Below are 20,895 nucleotides of genomic sequence, written 5' to 3' on the forward strand. Positions count from 1 at the left end.
TTGTAAAAATATCATATTTATTTTAATACTCATTTATGTGAATTGAGGAAATAATTATCCCTTAATGATAGATACGTTGATTGCTAAATTTTGAAATTCAAATATAATTCAAAATTTGAATAGCTATTGTTAATAGTTTTTAATTAGGAAATATCTGAACATTAACATGATATTAATACTATCATTGTCAACATATTTGCTTCTTTTTTTTCTTTTTTTTTATAACAAATATATACTTTCCATTCTAAATTTTGAATTCAAACGTTCTTATTTGAATATGACATAGTAACGTTATATATGGAAGATTTTTCAGCACTTTTTATTTTTTATTTTTTACAAGATAGAAATTCTACTCTAGCCTAATCTAAGCGTATATGTGTGTGAAGTTCCTTTCTGGAAACTTGAACCCCGGCCCTTGCCCCTTACACCCCACAAGCACTTATACTTGTGAAGTTACCAACGCATCAAGGGTGTGCGGTGGTAAGATTTTTCAACACTTGTATAAGCCCTTACACCCTACACCCTACACTCTACAAACACTTATACTTGTAAAGTGACCAATGCACCAAGGGTGTGCGGTAGTAAGATTTTTCAACACTTAAGTGTACAGTTATTGCTGAATTATTTTATGTTATAATAAGTTACCATACATACACAAGTATTTACTATTTGGTTTAATGGAAAGTGGTCAAAACAGCTAGCAATTTTTTGTAATATATATTCAGAAATTTTCAAAAAGATATTGTAATAATGTTCAGCAATATTATCTGCGGGGCATTAATTTCATAGCATTATGACTTTTTCTTTGTTCCCAACATAGTAATTGAGTTTGGCAAAGATAATATTTGATGTCCGGTTTATATTATATATATATATATATAGAAAGAAAGAAAGTTATTTTATAGAATTGCACCAAAGCCTGGTGTTGTAAATATCTTGCACTGTGTGACCTGCATATACTAACTCCAATGTATTAAAGTAACAAAAATTATGATTAAATAAACAACCAAATTATTACACCACATAATAACTAATTTCTAATTTACTCTATAGTCTAAATTCTTCATCCCCTTAACTTTGTATTACATCATTAATTTAATAAAAACCTCTCTATGTTATCGCAATATTACTTAATGTTATTACTTTAAAATATTTTGAATATTCTATATAATTTTCTCACATACGAGCTTGCAGCATTATCCACGCATTGTGCGGGCCCCTTACTAGTTTAATTAATAAATGAGAATGAAAAATAACATTAAATTATATATTTATATATAACTTAGATTGTAACATGTTAGGTTCTAAATATTTAGGAATAAATGTTTAGGATCTAATTTATGTATGTTGGCAAACCAAGTACTAATGCTCAAGATGGCTCAAGTCAAGATTCAAAAACAGTCAATATGCAAAAAGAAGAATTCAGAAACTACAAGGCTTGATCGATCGAGAGACAAGCTCAACCGATCGAACATCAATTTCTGCAGAATTAAAATCAGGCCCAAAAGCCCGCAAAACGTTTAGGATATGTGTCCAACACTACTAGGTATAAAAGGAAAACCTTAAATTATGTTTCAAAAGCCCTAAGAAGACTTGTGAGTTACTCTTGTGAGATTTGTGAGATTTTGTAATCTTCTAACTCAACAAGCATCTATCGAAAAGAAGATCTATATACAAGAACTGGTGGAGATAAGTTGCTGCATACAAGATCAATTATTGCTGATGATCTAAAGTTTTGAGTGGGATCTCAAAGTCACAAACGGGGATGTTTGTGTGCGACAAATTCACATAGAAGAGTACGTGGATTCAGAGTTGCTTGTGGTCGTGTGAGTAAGTACTACAAGAGGTAGATTTAGATTTAGGCTGCGTTTGGTTCGTGTAAAACATTTTCCGGAAAATACATATTTTCCGGAAATGCTATTTTCCAGAAAAGGAAAATGTATTCAGGTTGTTTGGCTGTCTCGGAAATCGTTTTACGAAAAATCAATTCCAGAGTTTGGTTCAGTCAAATATTTTACGAAAAATGAAATTCATTTTTTACGAAAAATCAATTCCTATGTTTGGTTTGTGGATCATTTTACGGAAAATATGAAATTCCTTACAAATTTCTACTCCTGCATTACCCAGACAAACCTGTAACAATACAAAACTAATCATCCACTTCAACATCAACATTAATCATCCAAATTCAAGTACCTGCATTGCCTAGACATATCTGTAACAGTACAAAAATAATCATCCACTTCAACAACAAAAATCGATTTCCATAAATATACCCATAATATTAATATAAAAACAGTCACATTAATCGTTCACCATTGTCATTACACCTCCATGGTGTACAAAAATGATACCTACTCGTGGTATCTAAACAGTTCAAATACATAATTTGGGCAATTGTATTGTCCCAATAATACAAAATACTACATATATAATACAAGGGTAGGTCAATATTAGTTCTACAACAAAAGTGAATTCCAAATGGAGAAAGCCCGATGAATAAGACGTGCATTGTTATGGAGAAAGTCCAAGGTTTCCGCCATCTGGAGCAAACCATGCTTCACCTCCAACAAACCCATTTCCTGCAAATTTTAAAAAAAAAAAAATGTCCCTATGTCAGCAAACTAGATAGAACATAGTGCATAACCTATAGCCTAAGAATAAGCACTTTTTCAGAATGGCATTGAGAAGGAATAGCTGAAAAAATTAACAGGCCACCACCAGAATTCAGAACACAAAATAACCAAATAGGAGGTAATGTGACAACAGAAATTCTTTCCTCACAATCAATCTACCCACAAAAGCAAGGGCAATCAAAGCCATTAAATTACCAAATGGCCTTTACTAAATACTAACTCTTCAAATTCATAATAGAGTCCTCTAAATCATGTAGCACCATTCAAATTCAGGCAAGCATACACTAAAAGTCACATTTCATTTCAAACCTTCATATGGGGGTTCACTAAATCACATAGAAAATTATAGTTCTTCAAGTGAGCATTCAATAGCGCACTCCTCAAATCTTTTCAAACAAGCATTCGCTAAATCACATTAAAAAGAACCATCAAAATCCTTCAAATGGGGGCACTCATAAATTGCATGTAAGCTCTCAAATTTAATTCACTTCAAGTGGGCATTCACTAAATCACATAAAACCATTAGAACCCTTCAAATAGACACTCACTAAATCTATATAACTATAAGCTCTCAATTCCAACTACGCATTAACTAAATCACATAGAGACATGCACTTAACTCTTCAAATTCAGACCAGCATACACAAAAAACAACATATCTCTTCAAACCTTCAAAATGGAGCATTCACTAAATCACATAGAAACATCAGAACTCTTCAGGCAGACATTCACTAGCACAACTCAAATTCTTTCAAACAAGCATTCACTAAATCACAATAAATAAATAAAATAAAAACTCAAAATTCTTCAAATGGCACTCACTAAATCACATATAAAGCTCTCAAATTTAATTCAATTCAAGTGGGCATTCACTAAATCACTTAAAACCATTAAAGCCCTTCACATTGGGCACTCACTAAATCACATTTAAACAAAAATTTAAAATTCTTCAAATGGGCATTCACTAAATCCCATACAAGCTCTAAAATTTAATTCACTTCAATTGGGCATTCAATCCAATACTCACTAAATCACATATAAGCTCTCAATTCCAATCAAGCACTAATCACATAAACACACATTCTTCACTAATTCACAACCCTCTCAAATTACAAACTACATTCAAAATTACAAAGCCAAAAAAAAAACACAAATTGTGAATTACCATTCCCTTGAGCTCCTTAGGCACTTTAGGCACATTCTCCTTAGGCACCATAACAGACCCTAAATATATAAATATTTATGTAAATATATAAATAAATATATAAATATTTATTTATAAATAAATATGTATATATTTATGTAAATAAATATATAAATAAACAAATAAATAAATATATATATATATATATATATAATGCCATCAGACTCAATCAAAAAAAAAAAAAAAATTTGCGATCGGACTCACCGTTAAGTGGTGGTGGTGGATCGGCGTTGAAATCGGCGAGGTGAGCTCTGGGTTTCTCAGATCGGGATGTGGATCGGACTCGCCGTTGAGTGGTGGTGGTGGAACGGTGTCGAAATCGGCTCGGTGACGTCTGGGTTTCTCGGATCGGAGGTGGATCGGACTGCGCGGTTATGAGTGGTGGAGGATGACTTCTCTCTGCGTGGTCTCGGCGTCGAGCTCCGGTGTCTTCTTCCTCAGATGGTCTCGGCGTGGAGGATGTCTTCTTCAAGTTTCTTGGCTCTCTCGATGTCGCCGGCGTTTTCTCTCTTTCATTTCTCTCAATCAATTTCTCTGGCTCTCTCTGTTGTGTGTTTTCTTCTTCTGTTTCGTTCCCAATCAATTTCTCTCAGAGGCTCTATTTTGTGCGTCTACTCTTGTGTGCGTTTTTGTGCGAGACCCAGAAATGGTTTGAAGGTAAAATAAAAGCGTAAAACCATTTCCGGGTCAAAGGGGAAAATATGGTCAAAGTGGAGCCATATTTTCCGGAAATTAGCATTTTCCTTGCCTTCCAAACACATAGGTCAGGTGGTAAATGATTTCCTGAAATCATTTACCACCAAAACAAACGGACCCTTAGTCTCTAACTTTTTTTTTCCAACACTTTTACTTCTTATTCTGGAAAAAGTGTCTCGTTTTTGTCCCTGTCGTTACATCAGAGATAAAAATGCACACGTGACAAACGAAGTGCACTGTTAGCATACTAAAGGTTGACGTGGCCATTAAAATACTAATAAAAAATATTATTTGACATTAAAAAAAATATCACGTTAACATTTAAATTTAAAATTTAAAATTATTAATTTTAATTAAATAAAAAAATAAAAAACAGAAATAAAAATAAAAATTCACATGAATTAAGATCTAAAAGTATGTTGAACAAGAACACTAAGAACAGCACCCCAGACTTAAGATCTCAAAATTGCACTGTTAGCACACTAAAAACTGACGTGACCATTAAAATACTAATAAAAAATATTATTTGGCATTAAAAAAATATCACGTAAGCATTTGAATTTAAAATTTAAAATTATTAATTTTAACTAAATAAAAAAAATAAAAAACAGAAATAAAAATAAAAATACACATGAATTAAGATCTAAAATATGTTGAACAAGAACACTAAGAACAGCACCCCGGACTTAAGATCTCAAAATTGAAAACCAAAAACCATAGATTGCACAAAAAATTAAAACCCAGATCAAATCAGATCTCTGACTAGGCCGATATAGATCAGATCTCTTACTCGAATTCAGCTTATGATAAGGAGACCTGTTAGCTCCATTGTTTTCTCCTCTGCTCCCATCAGTGATTGAACCTCTTTGCTGGCTTGGCTCCACAGTTCCAATTTACAAAAAATTCGAGGGTGGGATAGAGTTGTTGTTGTTATCTCTGGAACTTCCTCCAACAAGCTTTTGAACTTGAGACTCACGTGGGTGCTTTGCACGGTGGCGGTAGAGAAAGAATGCGAGTGCGGAGAGCATGGCTGAAGCTCCGCCACCAAAAACTGCCGCTCCACCATGGTTGAAGCTCAATCAAATTCACACACAGCCTTCATCACTCCCTCTCACACAGCCTCTCTCACTCTCAGATCAGATCAGATCAAATCACGCACTCAACCTCTCTCACTCTCACATCTCAAGATCTCTCACTCTCCACGACACCAATTGTCACTGTCGCCGAGCTCCAATCCACAATTCTCTTGTTTTTTCTGCTCTTCGTCTCTTTATCTCACTCCTTCTACCTTCCTAGTGTTGCTCCTCGCGATTTCCAGAGTATGTTCCCTTATAATCCAAACCCACTTCTCAAAATCTGTGCTTTATTTCATTCTTTCACCTCTCATTGCTTGCTTTCTTCTATAGTTTTTTTTTTTTTTTTTTTTTTTTTTTTTTTTTTGTGGGGTTTCTTTATTTTCTATGTTTTTGTTGTATTGTTTGAGTTCTCTTTGCTTTATGGGATTGTTTTTGAGCTATTTTTGGATTATGGGTTTTGTTCGGATCTGGGTTCCTCTTTTATTTATTTATTTATTTATTTTTGGGTAATGAATTTATTGGTTTCTCATTGAATGGGGTTTAATGGATTTCTGGAATTTGATTTTGATGAGGGTTGAATTCGTGTGAAGAATTGTGCGATCTGTGGAGTTTGGCAAAAGTTTTGGTGGATGTTTGGCAGAGGTTTTGTGGCAGTGGCGGTGGTTTTTGTGCAATATATGGTTTTTGGTTTTCAATTTTGAGATCTTTTAAGTCTATAGGTTGATGTTCTCGTTCAAGATACTTTTAGATCTTAATTTATGTGAATTTTGATTTTTATTTTTGTTTTGATTTTTTTTATTTAGTTAAAATTTATAAATTAATTTTTTTTAAATTTAGATGCTAACGTAGTATTTTTTTAATACCAAATAATTTTTTTATTAGTATTTTAATGGTCACGTCAGTTTTTAGTGTGTCAACAATACACTTCGTTTGTCACGTGAGCATTTTTCGTTTCTGGTATAAAGATAGGGACAAAAATAAGACGCGTTTTCTAGAATAGGAAACAAAAGCAATGAAAAAAAAATTAGAGACCAAAATGAAAATCATGTAAAAATATAAAAGCGAAAATGAGTTTTTGCCTTTATATATATATATATATATTAGGATATTCTTTTAATACTTGTAGGCTCATTATTTATATATTCTTTAATGCTTTAATTTTTGCAATGCTTTAATATTCTTTTATTACATATAAAGGAAACGCTGCCTTGATTTACTCATTGTTGGCCCTTCCCCTTCCCTTCCAACAACAACCAAAAAAAAAAAATTTAGGGCCCATCAGCAAGAAGAGTTTGAATATTGTTATATGTATTTTTTTGAAATATATGGGATGAAAAAATATGAAGAAATGCATAGATTAAAAAGTGTAAACAAGCCTACCTAACAGGGCCTTACTCATTGTTGGCCAACGTTCGTACCTAATCCTGTAGCATATTCTACATCATGAATCAGTCATGATACCTCTACACTTGCCTTAAATTTTCACCAACCTTTCCACCCTAGACTTCTAGCTCCATAAATATAATTCCCGACACTCCTCTTTATTTCAGAGCCTGATCATTATCATCCTTTTAAGGAATTCCGAACCCATTTGCCCATCTCTCTCACTGTCTCTCTCCGATCTTAATTGCAATGGCTTCAGCCACCAATGAGCTAACCCATGATTTCCCACCATTCTTCAAAGTATTCAAAGATGGCCGCATAGAGAGGTACCCTTTTCCCATTTCCAATCACCATGTCTCCATTGGGCTTGACCCAAATACTGGGATCCAATCCAAAGACGTGGTCATCTCGCCCGAAACCGGTTTATCAGCACGCATCTTCATCCCCAAAATCAACGACCCAGATCAAAAGTTACCACTACTCATCCACTACCATGGTGGTGGCTTCTGCGCTGGATCACCATTCGATACAACTGCTCAAAAATATTTCACATCATTGATTTCCCAAGCCAATATGATTGTTGTTGCCGTTGACTATAGGCTAGCCCCAGAGCACCCACTACCGATTGCATATGATGATTCATTGGCCGCGTTGCAGTGGATTGCTACTCACTGTAATAACCAAGGACCCGAACCGTGGCTAAACGAGCATGCGGATTTCGGGCGGGTTTTCTTGGCAGGTGAGAGTGCTGGAGCTAATATATCCCACTACGTGGCAGTCCGAGCTGGCGCCACGGGATTGGTTGGGTTGAAGATTGTTGGAGTGCTTATAGTGCACCCTTTCTTTGGGGGCAAAGAGTGTGATGAGATGTACAAGTTTATGTGTCCTACAAGTTCCGGGTGTAATGATGACCCGAAATTGAACCCAGCAGTGGATCCGGATTTGTCTAGGTTGGGGTGTGCTAAGGTTCTTGTGTGCGTGGCAGAGAAGGATTGGTTGAAAGATAGAGGGGTGGCTTATTATGAGACTTTGGGTAAGAGTGGGTGGGGTGGTAGTGTGGAATTCTTTGAGACTAAAGGAGAAGACCATTGCTTTCATTTTATGAATGCTGATAGTGAAAACTCTAAGGTCTTGTTGAAAAAGTTAGTTGATTTTATTATAGGGGAATAGACTAGAGTGTTTATTCATTATTTGATCCCAAAAAGAAGTGTGTTTATGTTATGAGTTATGATAAATCGGCTGTGGTAGTTGTACCCATGCTTTGATGTGATTACCACGTAATGAATGATATAATTGATGAATGCGAGTTTGCCAGTTTGGTAATATGCTTAGTGCACAATTTGGTTTTTCTTCTTATCACGAAATTGTTAGTACCATTTTCCAACAATTATGTGTGTTCTTAGTAACTTCTTTAAAGGTTTCTATTGAAAATATTAAGAAATATGAATTAGAGTACAAGAATCATCACAAGTCATAGAACAAAAAAAAAGTTTTTTTTTTCTTTTTTTGTAAAAAAATGTAAATAAAAAGGTGTTTCATTTGCTCTTCTTGCCTAATCTGTCTATTGTCTATACTCTCTATACACCTATTGGACTCCCTCCCCGCAGTTGTGAAGAAACGCAGTCTTGTAGTGACGTGCACTTGGGTCCGAAACCCTGTACTAATCAAAACAAACTAAACTAGTTGGAGTTTTGATTTTTGACCATGAGACCTTGCATCTGAAAACCTGGCTCCAAGATGAAGACTTTGTGGTCCTAGTCTTACATGGGTCCGAATCTTAAACCATTGAATCAACAACCTTGAATTCCAAGACCCATGCTACACACCAGACAAACTTCCCAAGAGCACTAGGAATTATTCTTTCTCTGCTTTCTATGGCCTCAAACCTAGGAACTTTTTTGAACTTGCTTTCCACGCACACAGTCATAGACAGTAGGTACACCACTGTAGCAGTACATAAAATTATTCAAAGCATCATTTTCCAAACATCTATATCTAGAAGACACAAAAAGAAGGGATGTTGATTTTTAGCGAACTATTGACATAATCGCTTACCGGTTGCATTTCACGGGCCTCGTTTTTTAGTAGATTGTTATCAGCATCTCCAAGTCTATGGCACTTTTTCAAAACATTTTTTTTTTAATTAATAAATTGAAGAAAACTCTTTTGCCCTTAATATTTAGGATTATCTTCATGTTTGCCCAGGACTTCTAAAAGTTTCATTTGAGACCATAAAATAATCTACTATTTTTTTGCCACAGTTTTGACATGTTAAACTATGATTGGTTAACAATTATTTACACATGAACTCACAATTTTTTCTAAAAGTTTCATTTGAATAGTTTTAAGACCATAAATTATTCCACTATTTTTTTTTCACAATTTTGACATGATAAGCTATAATTGGTTAACAATTATTTACATATGAACCCACAATTTTTTTTTTTTTTTTATATCAATCACACTCTACCACGTAATAGTTGTAGTAAGAAGTTGTGAAAAATTTTTTATTGTTAAACTTTTTCCTTACATTTTGACACTTAACTTTTGGTTCAATTTTCAAAGTATCCTACCGTCAAGTTATGTTAGCAACCCCCTATTTAGGGGTGTGCAGCCAACTCACCAACCTGTCAAAACAAATTCAACCTAACCCAACTTGCTGGGTTATGTCAGTTTTTAGGAGTTGATGGGTTGGGATGGGTTATGAATTGTTTTTTAATAGCAAATCGAGTTGGGTTTGAGTCATAACAATCACAAACTTGCCTAACCCAACCTGACCCACCTATATATTGAAAATTTAAATTATATATTATATAATTAATACATATTTAAAAATTTTCCCCTATTCGGCTTTTCCTATTACCTCGCAAACCTAATAATCTTATTTCTCTTTCTTCTACCTTCCACTCTCACTCTTATTTGTTTATAACTAAGTTGTGATACTAGTTTATGTATATTTTGTTTATCAACTTAATTGGATATATTTTGTTTCTAACTGAGTTGGAATAATAGTTCATGTATATTTTGTTTATCAAATAAGGTGGAAAGTAGGACTGTCCACGGGTTGGGTTTGTGCCCAACTCGACCTGATAGAATCGGGTGGCAAAAATCTCACCCATTGTCAATCGCCAGATGTGACGGGTCAGGCGGATCAGACCTTCAACAGGTAGCGGACGAGTTGGTTGGCGTCATAGATCTAAGAAAACGGTGAGAAAATGGCGAGGAAACTGCAAGAAAACAATGAGAAAAACACAGATCTGACGAAAATCTCATTGGAATCTATGAGATTTTGCTAGATCTGGCAGAAATCTCACCGAATTTGATGAGATTTCGCTAGATCCTGTCAAAATCTCGCTTGATCTACGTGAAATATCACCTGAATTTGGGTTTTTTCTCCGAGATCTAGAATTTTTTCACTAGGATCAGTTTTTTTTTTTTTTTTTTTTTCTTCCTTCACTAGAATCTGGAATTTTTTCGCTGGAATTTGGGTTCCTCGTCGGAATATGGGTTTTTTGCAGGTCGGTTCCCATTTTCGGGTTTTGGGGGAGAGAAATTGAAACCGACTCACCGAAGTCAGTTTCTATTGGAGAAGACTCACCGTCGATCGCTAGAGTAGTTGAGTTGGCCAGTGTCAGATTGGTTCAGGTCAAGTTCTTTGGGTTGGTCGGGTCTTCGGATGGGTTTGGACATCCCTAGTGGCAAGTGAGATATTTTTTTTTTTCTGCTCAATTTTATAATAATAATAATAATAATAAAAAATTGTTAAACCTGTGGGTTCAACCCGATCTATGTGTGTTGGGTTGGGTTAAACCCTTGTGATGGGGTTAGGCTGTGTTGAATTTTTTTTAATCCACAATGGCGAGTTGAGTCGAAAAATTCCCTCAACTAGACCAATGCTCACCCCTACCCCTATTAAATGCCCGACCTTGACACATCACCCATGAAAGTATAGTTTTCAAAGCTTGTGATTCTAAAGGCATCTTCCCCTGAAGCTTACAGGGCACCCATATAAATCCATTTATAACGTCGCTTTTTGTAGTTTTTATTAAACAACTCAGTTTATTTTCCTCCCTAAGCATATAACGTCATTTTAGATGAGTCTCTCTCAAAGTAAGTCACGGGTAACATGGGAGTATGGGACTACTACCAGAAATGGACGACACGACATTTTTGAAAATGGAACCAAACACTAAAAGGTCAAAATGAAACTTTTGAAAAGTTAAGAGGCTAAAGTGAAATCAACTCTAGACATTATTGGCCAAAAGTGCACTTCAGGTAAAAGAAAATTTGTTTCTCAAAAAAAAAAAAAAAAAGTAAAAGAAAATTTCCCCTCTAAAGCTGGGATGTGAAACTATAAAATCTCTCTTTAACAGCCCCTCTAGTTGGGTACTTTTTTTGTCTAAGCAAAAAATAAATGATCTACCATGAATGAAGATTTAAAATTTGAATGAGATAGATTAAGAATCGAAAGTATGTTGGAGAATATATTTTAAAAATTAGGTAAAGAAAATAAAAATGCATCTTCCCTCCAAATTTTAGTGAAAAATTAGAGATGGAGATGCTCTAATATCTTGAAAAATGTTTGAACATACATAGAGCTCAAGGTTGGTAGCAACGAATTTTTATTTTATTTAACGGTTATATGTGCAGCCCCTTCGTGTGTATAATTGTATTGGGTTTCACAAGTGTCGGACACTACACGTAATCATTACACATCTTTTTCTCTCACCCAAAAAAAACGCATTTGTTAGTGTCGGTATAATGATATGAGTTAAGGGTTTGTTGTGATATATTAACAATATTAGGAAAAGAAAAGAGTAATATGAGGCTACATTGCCAAACTTTTTAAGGTGCAATTAAGTGTTAGTTTCTAGAAAGAGCTTAAGGAGCAAAGTCTGCCCAAAGTCTTTTTCCTGTTTGCCGCCCATTCATTGCCATTAATTTACCAGTAGACATCACGACCGTCGCCTGACAGGATTACGAAAACTTTTCAACAATCTCCCTCTTTGAATGGCTTAATAGTTAATAGTGAGGAAGTAATGGATTGTAATTGTAAATGACTTTTTTTTTTTTTTTTACCCCAATATTGGAATTGACTTTGAAATGTTTTTATTTTTAAATAATTTTAATTTATGACGCCCACTTTTAATGATAGTTTTTTACCATCAAATTAATACACAAACTGGTTTTCGGTATAACAATAATTGAACTTCAAATATCTTATTTTAAAAATTTTATCAATTAGGCTAACTCGAACTGAGTATCACCTCACTAGACTTTCCAAGTACTGGATAATTACTCATTTAATAGTCCATATCTTTTATCTTTCATCCCCATTTCTAATTAATGTTAAGTAGTGAAGTTGAATTAATTTGGTACATTTGTTCTAAACGGTAAATCTTCATTCACTATTCTTGTTAGACATTAGTTGCTAACAACATTATCATTTTTTTTTTATGATTATTTACCGATTATTATTAATGACTAACCAACTACAATCCCCCATTTTTATCAACATCAAATGACTAACCAATTTTGGTACCTTTGTTCTTAATGGTAAATTTTCATTTACTATTCTAGTCGAGCAATACTTGTTAAAAACATTATTATGTTACTATTTTGTCAATATTATCCATTTCGTTATGTTCTGTCTAAAACAACCGAAAAATTCCATTTCGGTTAGTGATTTACTACAAGTTACTTTTTTTATTCATCCTAATTTCTAGTCCACTCTATCCATTTTAGTTCATTCTACTAAATTTCAACTAGTATGGTGATTTCAACTGATAGGCAAACATATCATTATTTTGTTTACTAAACCCCTTTCTTTTTGCATTATGTGATAATTTTACTATTACTTTTATTAATAATGTGTTTTTTTCATTCACTTTACTCACATATAACATGTTTTTTTTATTAAGATTTTTTGTTCATTTAATTATAATCTTATATATGATATGTTATGTAATGAAAACATTACAAAGATTATGGTATATACATTTTGAAATATATATATATATATATACACACAAGTTTAGAGGTAATCTCGAAATGGTATTCTAGAATAAATCGATTCTAAATATGTTCCATTTAAAGCATCCATTTTCCAAACATCTATATCAAGAAGACAAGTGGAGCAAAGAAGGGATGTTGATTTTTAGCTAACTATTTTAACCCAAAAAAAAAATATATATTTTTAGCTAACTATTGACATAATCGCTTACAAGTCTGGCACTTTTTCAAAACCTTTTTTTTTTTAATTAATAAATTAAAGTACACTTTTTTGCCCTTAATATTTAGGATTCTCTTCATGTTTGCCCAAGACTTCTAAAAGTTTCATTCAAGTAGACTATAAATTATTCTACAATTTATTTGAAAAATTAATAAAAATGCATATTCTCTCCAAATTTTAGTGAAAAATTAGAGACGGAGATACTCTAATATGTTGAAAAATGTTGTACATACATAGAGCTCAAGGTTGATAACAACAAATTTTTATTTTATGTACCGGTTATATGTGCAACCCCCTCCATGTGTATTGGGTTTCACTAGTGTAGGACACTACACATGTAATCGTTACACATCTTTTTCTCTCAACAAACAAAATGCATTCGTCAGTGTCTGTATAATGATACGAGTAAAGTGTTCGTTGTGATATATTAATAACAATAGGAAAAGAAAAGATTAATATGAGAGGCTACATTGCAAGACTTTTTAGGGATCAATAAGTGTTTAATTTGCAAACTCTGCTGCTCAAAGTCTTTTTGCATGCCTATATTTCTATCCCATGATTGTGGCCGGCTTTTTCCGCTTGCCATTAATTTATCAGTAGACACCACGACCGTCGCCTGACACTGATAGGATTTCGGAAAACTTGTCAACAATCTTGCTCTTTGAATGGCTTAATAGTGAGGAAGTAATGGATTGTAAATGATTTTTTTTTTTTTTTTTAACTCCAATATTGGAATTGAGTTTGAAATGTTTTGGCGAAAACACTATTTTAGTTTCTATATTTTTGAATTAGGGTCAATTTGGTTCCTATATTTTGATAGCAGTCAATTTGGTTTTTGCTATTTCAACTTGCAGTAATTTGGTCTCTCCTGTTAACCCTCTAATGGAAAATACCTATGTGACTAATAGTGTGCATTGCCATGTCAAGATTTGGAAATCAACCTTCATTGCATTTATTCAATCCAAGCACAGTCATACCGTTGCTGGTATGACTAATGCTGACATGGCAACTAAAATTCAGCAATGCCATTTATTCTTTGTAATTGTTATATATACTCTACCTTTTAATAAACTGTGCTTGGATTGAAAAAATGGCAATGAAAAGCAGAGCTCCAAGCCCTCTACCATGGAGGTTCGTGTTTGATAGAGAGAGAGCATGAATGTTGATTTCCAGATCTTGATTTCCCCAATTTCGTTCCTATTACTGAATTTGAACAAAAAATTATTATAACAAGAAAATAAAAATTACAGTTGGTATGTTTTTGTGTTTGGTTGCCAAGAATGAAAGTGCAAAAAAATGCAATATAAGTCACATTTTTTTTCCTATTTAAATGCTTTAAGTGGCATTTTTTTTTTAATGAAATTGTTATTATTATTTTAGTTGCCATGTTAGCATTAATCATGCAAACAATGCACACCATTAGTCACGTAGGCATTTTCCGTCAGTGAGTTAATGAGAGAAACCAAATTGACTGCAAGTTGAAAATAACAAAAACCAAATTGACTGCTACTAAAATGTAGGAACTAAATTGATAGTGATCCAAAAAATGTAAGGACTAAAATGGTGTTTTCGCCAAATGTTTTTAAGAGAATTTCAACTTATGGTGTCCATTTCTGATAATAACTTTTTATCATCAGACCAAGGTACTAATAAATTTTTGATGTAGGTGATGATTAAACCCTAGATCTCTTATTTTAGAGATTTTACCAATTAAACTAATTGGAACCCACAACTTGAAATGTGATTTTTCTTTAGTGAGACTTATTATTAATGTGATTGCTACTAAAATGTAGGAACCAAATTGACAGTGACCCAAAAAATGTAAGGACTAAAATGGTGTTTTTGCCAAATGTTTTTGAGAGAGTTTCAACTTATGGCATCCATTTCTGATAATAACTTTTTATCATCAGACTAAGACACTTATAAGTTTTTGGTGTAGGCGATGATTAAACTCCAGATCTCTTATTTTAGAAACTTTACTAATTAAACTAACTGAAACCCACAACTTGAAATGTGATTTTTCTTTAGTGAGACTTATTATTAATGTAATAAAAGGAAGTATCACCTCACTAGACTTCCTAAGTACTGGATAATTACTCATTTAATAGTCTATATCTTCCATCTTTCATCCCCTTTTGTGATTAATGTTAAATAGTGAAGTTGAATTAATTCGGTACATTTGTTCTAAATGGTAAATCTTCAGTTACTATTCTTGTCAGACATTACTTGCTAACAACATTATCATTTCATTTTTTTTAATGATTATTTACCGATTATTATTAATGACTAACCGGCTACGTACAATCCCCTATTTTTATTGATGTCAAATAGAGCAGTTCAATCAATTTTGGTACCTTTGCTCTTAATGGTAAATTTCCGTTTACTATTCTAGTCAAGCAATACCTGTTAAAAACATTACTATGTTACTATTTTGTCACTATTATCCATTTTGTTATGTTCCGTCTAGAACAACCGAAAAATTCTATTTCGGTTAATGATTTCCTACAAGTTACCTCTCTATTCCATTTCATCATAATTTCCACCATTTTAGTCAATTCCATTAAATTTCAACCAATATGGTGATTTCAACGGATAGGTAAACAAATCATTTTTTGTTTACTAAACTTTTTTTTTTTTTTTGCACTATGTGATAATTTTATTATTACATTAATAATGTGTTTTTTTCATTCACTTTACTCACATATAACATTTTTTTTTATTCAGATTTTTATTTCATTTACTTTTAATCTCATATATGATATGTTATACATTGAAAATATTACAAAGATTATGGTATATATATTTTGAAATATATATGTATATATAAAAGTTTAGAGGTAATCTCGAAATGGTATTCTATAATAAATCGATCCTAAAAATATTTCATTCAAATAGATAAACGAAATGGTCACTAAAGTGGATTTAAAAACTTTAGTTTTTGTTATTTATCGATTATCATTAATGACTAAACAATGACCAAATCCATAGGATATTTTAAAACCAAACCACTCATTTGAAAATAAATCATCCTACCAAGGCTACCCTAAGCTTGTGCACACTAGGGGCTGTTCTTTCTTACAAAAACAAATTTTGTTTTCCTTGTTAAAAAAAGAAAAGAAAAGAAACAGTAACCATTAGTTGTCCTGTCGTGGGGACAAATCATTTTAAAATGAATACAAAATCCTCCTAAATAATTCATGTGTAGTAGTGATACACTCATGTTTGTGCCCAGCACTTATAAAGCATGAGTGGAGCGTATTTCTTACCGATATGGGACTAAATCCAAGTGCAATGCTTGCTTGTCTACGTCGCTTGAAAACAAAACCGTGCGGACTTGGCTCTCCAAAGCGGACAAACAGCTTGTACGGAAAATCTCCCTACAATTCATAATTTCATACTTTTACAAAATCATAGTTTGCCATATAAAGAAGTTATAGTAAAAGTTGTGAGTTAGTTTCCAAGGATAAAATGACCAAATATTACTGTTTGACAAAATATGTATAGATTTATAACTGTTTGTGAAATAATTCGGAATTTATTACTTTTTTAAAACTTGAGTTTGCTAAGTAACTCAAGTTTCATACACTTGAATTCTTTGAAAATTTTTTATGAAACTCAAGTTCTAGACTTCTAGTTCCATAAACAACAAATTTAAAAACTATTTTTTCAAAAATTTCAAGTTACTGAAACTCGAATTTCATAACAATCTCAAGTTTTAAAAATATGGTAAATTGTTAAATATTTCTCAAACAATAATATAATATTAAATATTTGGCCAAAAATGGTTTACGGTCATTTTGACCTAGTCTCTGATACTAAGAAGAACACAGACAAAATCCTCCATTTTTTTTGCTGAAAACAGACAAAATCCTCTTAAAAACTAAAAGATACGACAACTTGACAAGTTTATGTCATAGGCGTGCACCCGTCTCATTGGTCATTCCCTATCCCTATCCCTCCTACATATAATTCTTTTATATATGCTATGTTACATCATTACCCCTTTTCACACTGCACTTTTCCTTAATATCCTCATGGTTGTTTGGTGATTTTATATCTGCAACCTTTTGCACCATCAATTTCTCATTTATAGATGACCCACCTCTCTCACTGCTCATCCACATCATTGTTATTATTATTAATTTATTATATATTATACTAATTTCGATACGTTACAACTTACAAATCACAGCACGATTATATTAAGGTATCGAATTCCAGACCCTATAATTCCAAACCACATCTGTCATTCTCTTTCTCTCAAAAACTCAGTCACCACATCTTTTTTTTCTGTCTTACAATGGATTCAAGCACCAACAACGAAACAACCCACGAATTCCCACCTTTCTTCAAAGTCTACAAAGATGGTCACGTTGAAAGGTACATGACCCCAGAACGTGCTGCCACCGGTGGTCACCTCCGTGCACCCACAGGGCTAGACTCCGAAACCGGGGTTCAATCCAAAGACGTCGTCGTTTCGCCGGACTCAGGCGTATCAGCCAGACTCTTCATCCCCAAAATCAACGGCCCAGATCAGAAGTTTCCTCTAGTCGTTCACTACCACGGTGGAGGCTTCTGCCTTGGATCACCTTTCATGAAAACCTTTCACAACTTTCTTGTTTCCTTAGCCTCAGAAGCCAATGTGGTCGTTATTTCCATTGACTATAGGCTAGCCCCAGAGCATGCTCTACCAATCGCACATGAAGATTCCTGGGCCGCGATGCAGTGGATTTCAGCCCACTCAAATGGGCAAGGACCCGAACCGTGGTTGAACCAGTACGCGGATTTCGGGCGGGTTTTTGTGGCGGGTGAGAGCGCTGGAGCTAATATTGTTCATTACGTGGCAGTCCAGGCTGGCGCTACTGGATTGGCTGGTCCTAATATCGTTGGGACAATCATAATGCACCCATATTTTGGTGGCAAAGAGAAAGATAAAATGATTGAGTACATGTACCCAACAAGTGCCGGGTTCAAGGATCCGATACTGTACCCGGAAGTGGATCCGAATTTGTCGAAGATGGCTGGTAAGAAAGTGCTGGTTTGTGTGGCAGAGAAGGATGGGCTGAAAGATAGAGGTATGGGTTATTGTGAAACTTTGAAAAACAGTGGTTGGAATGGTACTGTGGGATTTTTTGAGAGTGAAGACGAGGGGCATGGGTTTTTTCTGTTGAATCCCAGTAGTGACAAGGTGGGGCCACTATTGAAAGTCATGGTTGATTTCATAAATCAGAACTAAGTTAATGTTGTTGGTTCGTCCTTTTATGTAGACTTTGAATCGTAAGTTGGTGAGCTATGAGTGTCTTTGATATTTTGTTATATGAAAATAAATGCGTTTGTTGAATACTTTGAAATGGGTTCTTTTTTTCTTTCTCTCTTTTTTTTTTTTTGGTGAAAACTTTGAAATGGGTTCAACTTTACATTTATATTGCTGTTTTTTTTTTTTTTTTGGGTGTAATTCCAGAAATTGATATTGTAAAAACACTTGTAGCAGTGTATTTATGTTATTCCAACGATTTTGTGAAAATAAATAAATAAAGGCTTTTATTTTTCTTTCCTCAGTAAAAATTGCTTCACGTGTAATTTATTTATTATTAATTTTCTTCTTAATGGGTGTTGTGTAATTTATTTATTATTAATTTTTTTTTCTTAATGGGTGTTGTGCAACACCTGTTAACAGTGCCTATAAACAAATTAAGTTATAATAACATTCTTATTCTTTATTATCAAACTAAGACATCAATCAGTTTTTGGTATATGCGGAAATTGAACCCCAGATCTCTTATACAATTATTAAAAACTTTACCAATTGAACTAATTAAAACCCATATTTTCACAATAATTTTAGTTACATATATAAAACCAGTTAGTACAAACATTTTTGGATTTTTATCTACAATTTTTACAATTTTACGGTCCGTGGTTTTAACAGCAGCTAAAAATCACATTTGCTGTATGCTAGGTTATAAATTAGAGGGGATTCAATAATAATTGGCTTGTATAGAGTGATGAGAGATACTCCAACCCAATGTGCGTATAATATATAAGTAATTCTTATATAAAAAAGTATAATATATTAGTAAGAGTACTAGGGTGTAGATGTGTAGTCTTAGGATTTTTGTGTTAGTAATGACGTGACAATCAGGGATGAAACCACACTAGGGCCTAAAGAGGCACTGCCACCTGAGATTTAAAAAAATGGAGTAAATATATTAGGCCTCAATTCTATTTGAAAAATTAGGCTTTGACCTCCCCACTTCCAAAAACTTAGCTTCCCCCAACAAAATCCTTGTTCCTCATTTAAAAAAAAAAAAAAAAAAAAAAAAATTAATCCAACAACAAAATTTTACCATTTGAAAAACAAAGAAAAAATTAGTTCAATTAACTATTTATCAACAAAAAATTAACAAAATATGCCCAATACTACCATATCATATTCACTTAGTTTAGATCTTGCACTAAATGCAAAAGCAGAATCCTAAAATTTACCAATATAAAAGAGAGAGAGTGTGTCATCTGTCATCCACATAGCATGATAGATGATAATGACTAAGTATTGAGTTTGAGCGATATCGTCGCCAGATCACGCCGCCCACACTACCAATTTGCCTAGCTCCATTAACTCCATCAAATTTGCATCAATATCACACGTGTCATTCCTCTCTCTCTCTCTCTCTCTCTCTCTCTCTCTCTCTCTCTCTCTCTCTCTCTCTCTCTCTCTCTGTGTTTTGAGAGAAGTCAAACTCTTTCTCTTAATGAGCAAAGCTAAATGAGTAACTCTCTTTTTAGAGAGTAAAGATAAACTTATAGTATTTTTGGATTTTTTGTTGAATGGGTAAAGTTTTATTTGATAATGTTGAATGAGTAAAGTTGGTATAACCAGTTAGTTGTTCAATTTTATTGTTTTGATTAATAAATTAAAGTTGATTTTGTTTTAATAGTTTAAATAATTAATATGGTATTTGTGGGTTATAGTTAGCTCAACTGGTAAAGTTTCTGATAGTTAAATAAGAGATATGTGAATCAATCCCCATCTACACAAAAAATCGATTGATGTCTTGGTTTAACGATAAAGAACACAACTATCGTGTTGTCTTTTAGCTTAGCATTTTTAAATCAAAGAGACAAAGAGAATTTAGATTCAAATAACTAATCTTATTAACCAACTTTATATAAAACTCTCCTCTTTTTGTCTGTCTATTTGTGATTTGTCCTTTGTTTTTTGGATTTTTTTTTAATATTTTTTTGCATTATTTTTTACTAAGCGTTAATAATTGATCTCAACAACAATAATTAATATTTTTGTTAGAAGATTATTGGACATTGTAAGGGCGGGCTTTTGCCTTTAGGTCCAAAAGATGAATGGACTAAGGTCCAAAGAACCCAGTATAATAAATTTGTAGAGAGTAAGCTGAAAAGTTAGACTTCAATGAAGTAGATGATGCCCTTCATGGGCTAAGGATGGTAAGAGAATAAGGAAAAGCAATAAACAGACAAACGTGACACACAGAAATTCCTCCTCAGCAACGTCTGAGGAAAGTAGTTCTTGAATATATTACTTTTAGCTTTAATTACAGTCACTTTTCTTAATACTACAATGTTTTTACTATCGATTTTTCTCCCTCGGCCTTTGGAGGGTCTCTCATATTATATAGCCCCCTTCAGGCGATC

At 33.4% G+C, this 20,895-nt stretch overlaps 2 protein-coding genes and 1 long non-coding RNA gene across 3 annotated transcripts; 2 read left to right on the top strand and 1 right to left on the bottom strand.

Moving 5' to 3' along the window:
- Positions 1 to 2,261: 2,261 nt before the first annotated feature.
- Positions 2,262 to 6,640, bottom strand: LOC111998132 (uncharacterized). The gene is made up of 3 exons (XR_002881436.2): positions 5,327 to 6,640; positions 4,045 to 4,724; positions 2,262 to 2,582 (listed from the first exon to the last, which is right to left on the bottom strand). It is a non-coding gene; the product is annotated as an uncharacterized LOC111998132 (long non-coding RNA).
- Positions 6,641 to 7,022: 382 nt separating this feature from the next.
- LOC111998128 (2-hydroxyisoflavanone dehydratase) lies at positions 7,023 to 8,318 on the top strand. Its single transcript, XM_024030230.2, has one exon. It carries the CDS (start codon positions 7,245 to 7,247, stop codon positions 8,163 to 8,165), a length of 921 nt encoding a protein of 306 aa, XP_023885998.1. The 5' UTR covers positions 7,023 to 7,244; the 3' UTR covers positions 8,166 to 8,318.
- A 9,113-nt stretch (positions 8,319 to 17,431) lies between these two features.
- LOC111998137 (2-hydroxyisoflavanone dehydratase) lies at positions 17,432 to 18,570 on the top strand. Its single transcript, XM_024030240.2, has one exon. The coding sequence runs from the start codon at positions 17,528 to 17,530 to the stop codon at positions 18,461 to 18,463; it is 936 nt and encodes a 311-aa protein (XP_023886008.2). The 5' UTR covers positions 17,432 to 17,527; the 3' UTR covers positions 18,464 to 18,570.
- Positions 18,571 to 20,895: the final 2,325 nt, after the last annotated feature.

The sequence above is a fragment of the Quercus suber genome, unplaced genomic scaffold (assembly GCF_002906115.3).
Source record: "Quercus suber isolate HL8 unplaced genomic scaffold, Cork oak 2.0 scaffold_52, whole genome shotgun sequence".
Taxonomy (NCBI): Eukaryota; Viridiplantae; Streptophyta; class Magnoliopsida; order Fagales; family Fagaceae; genus Quercus; species Quercus suber.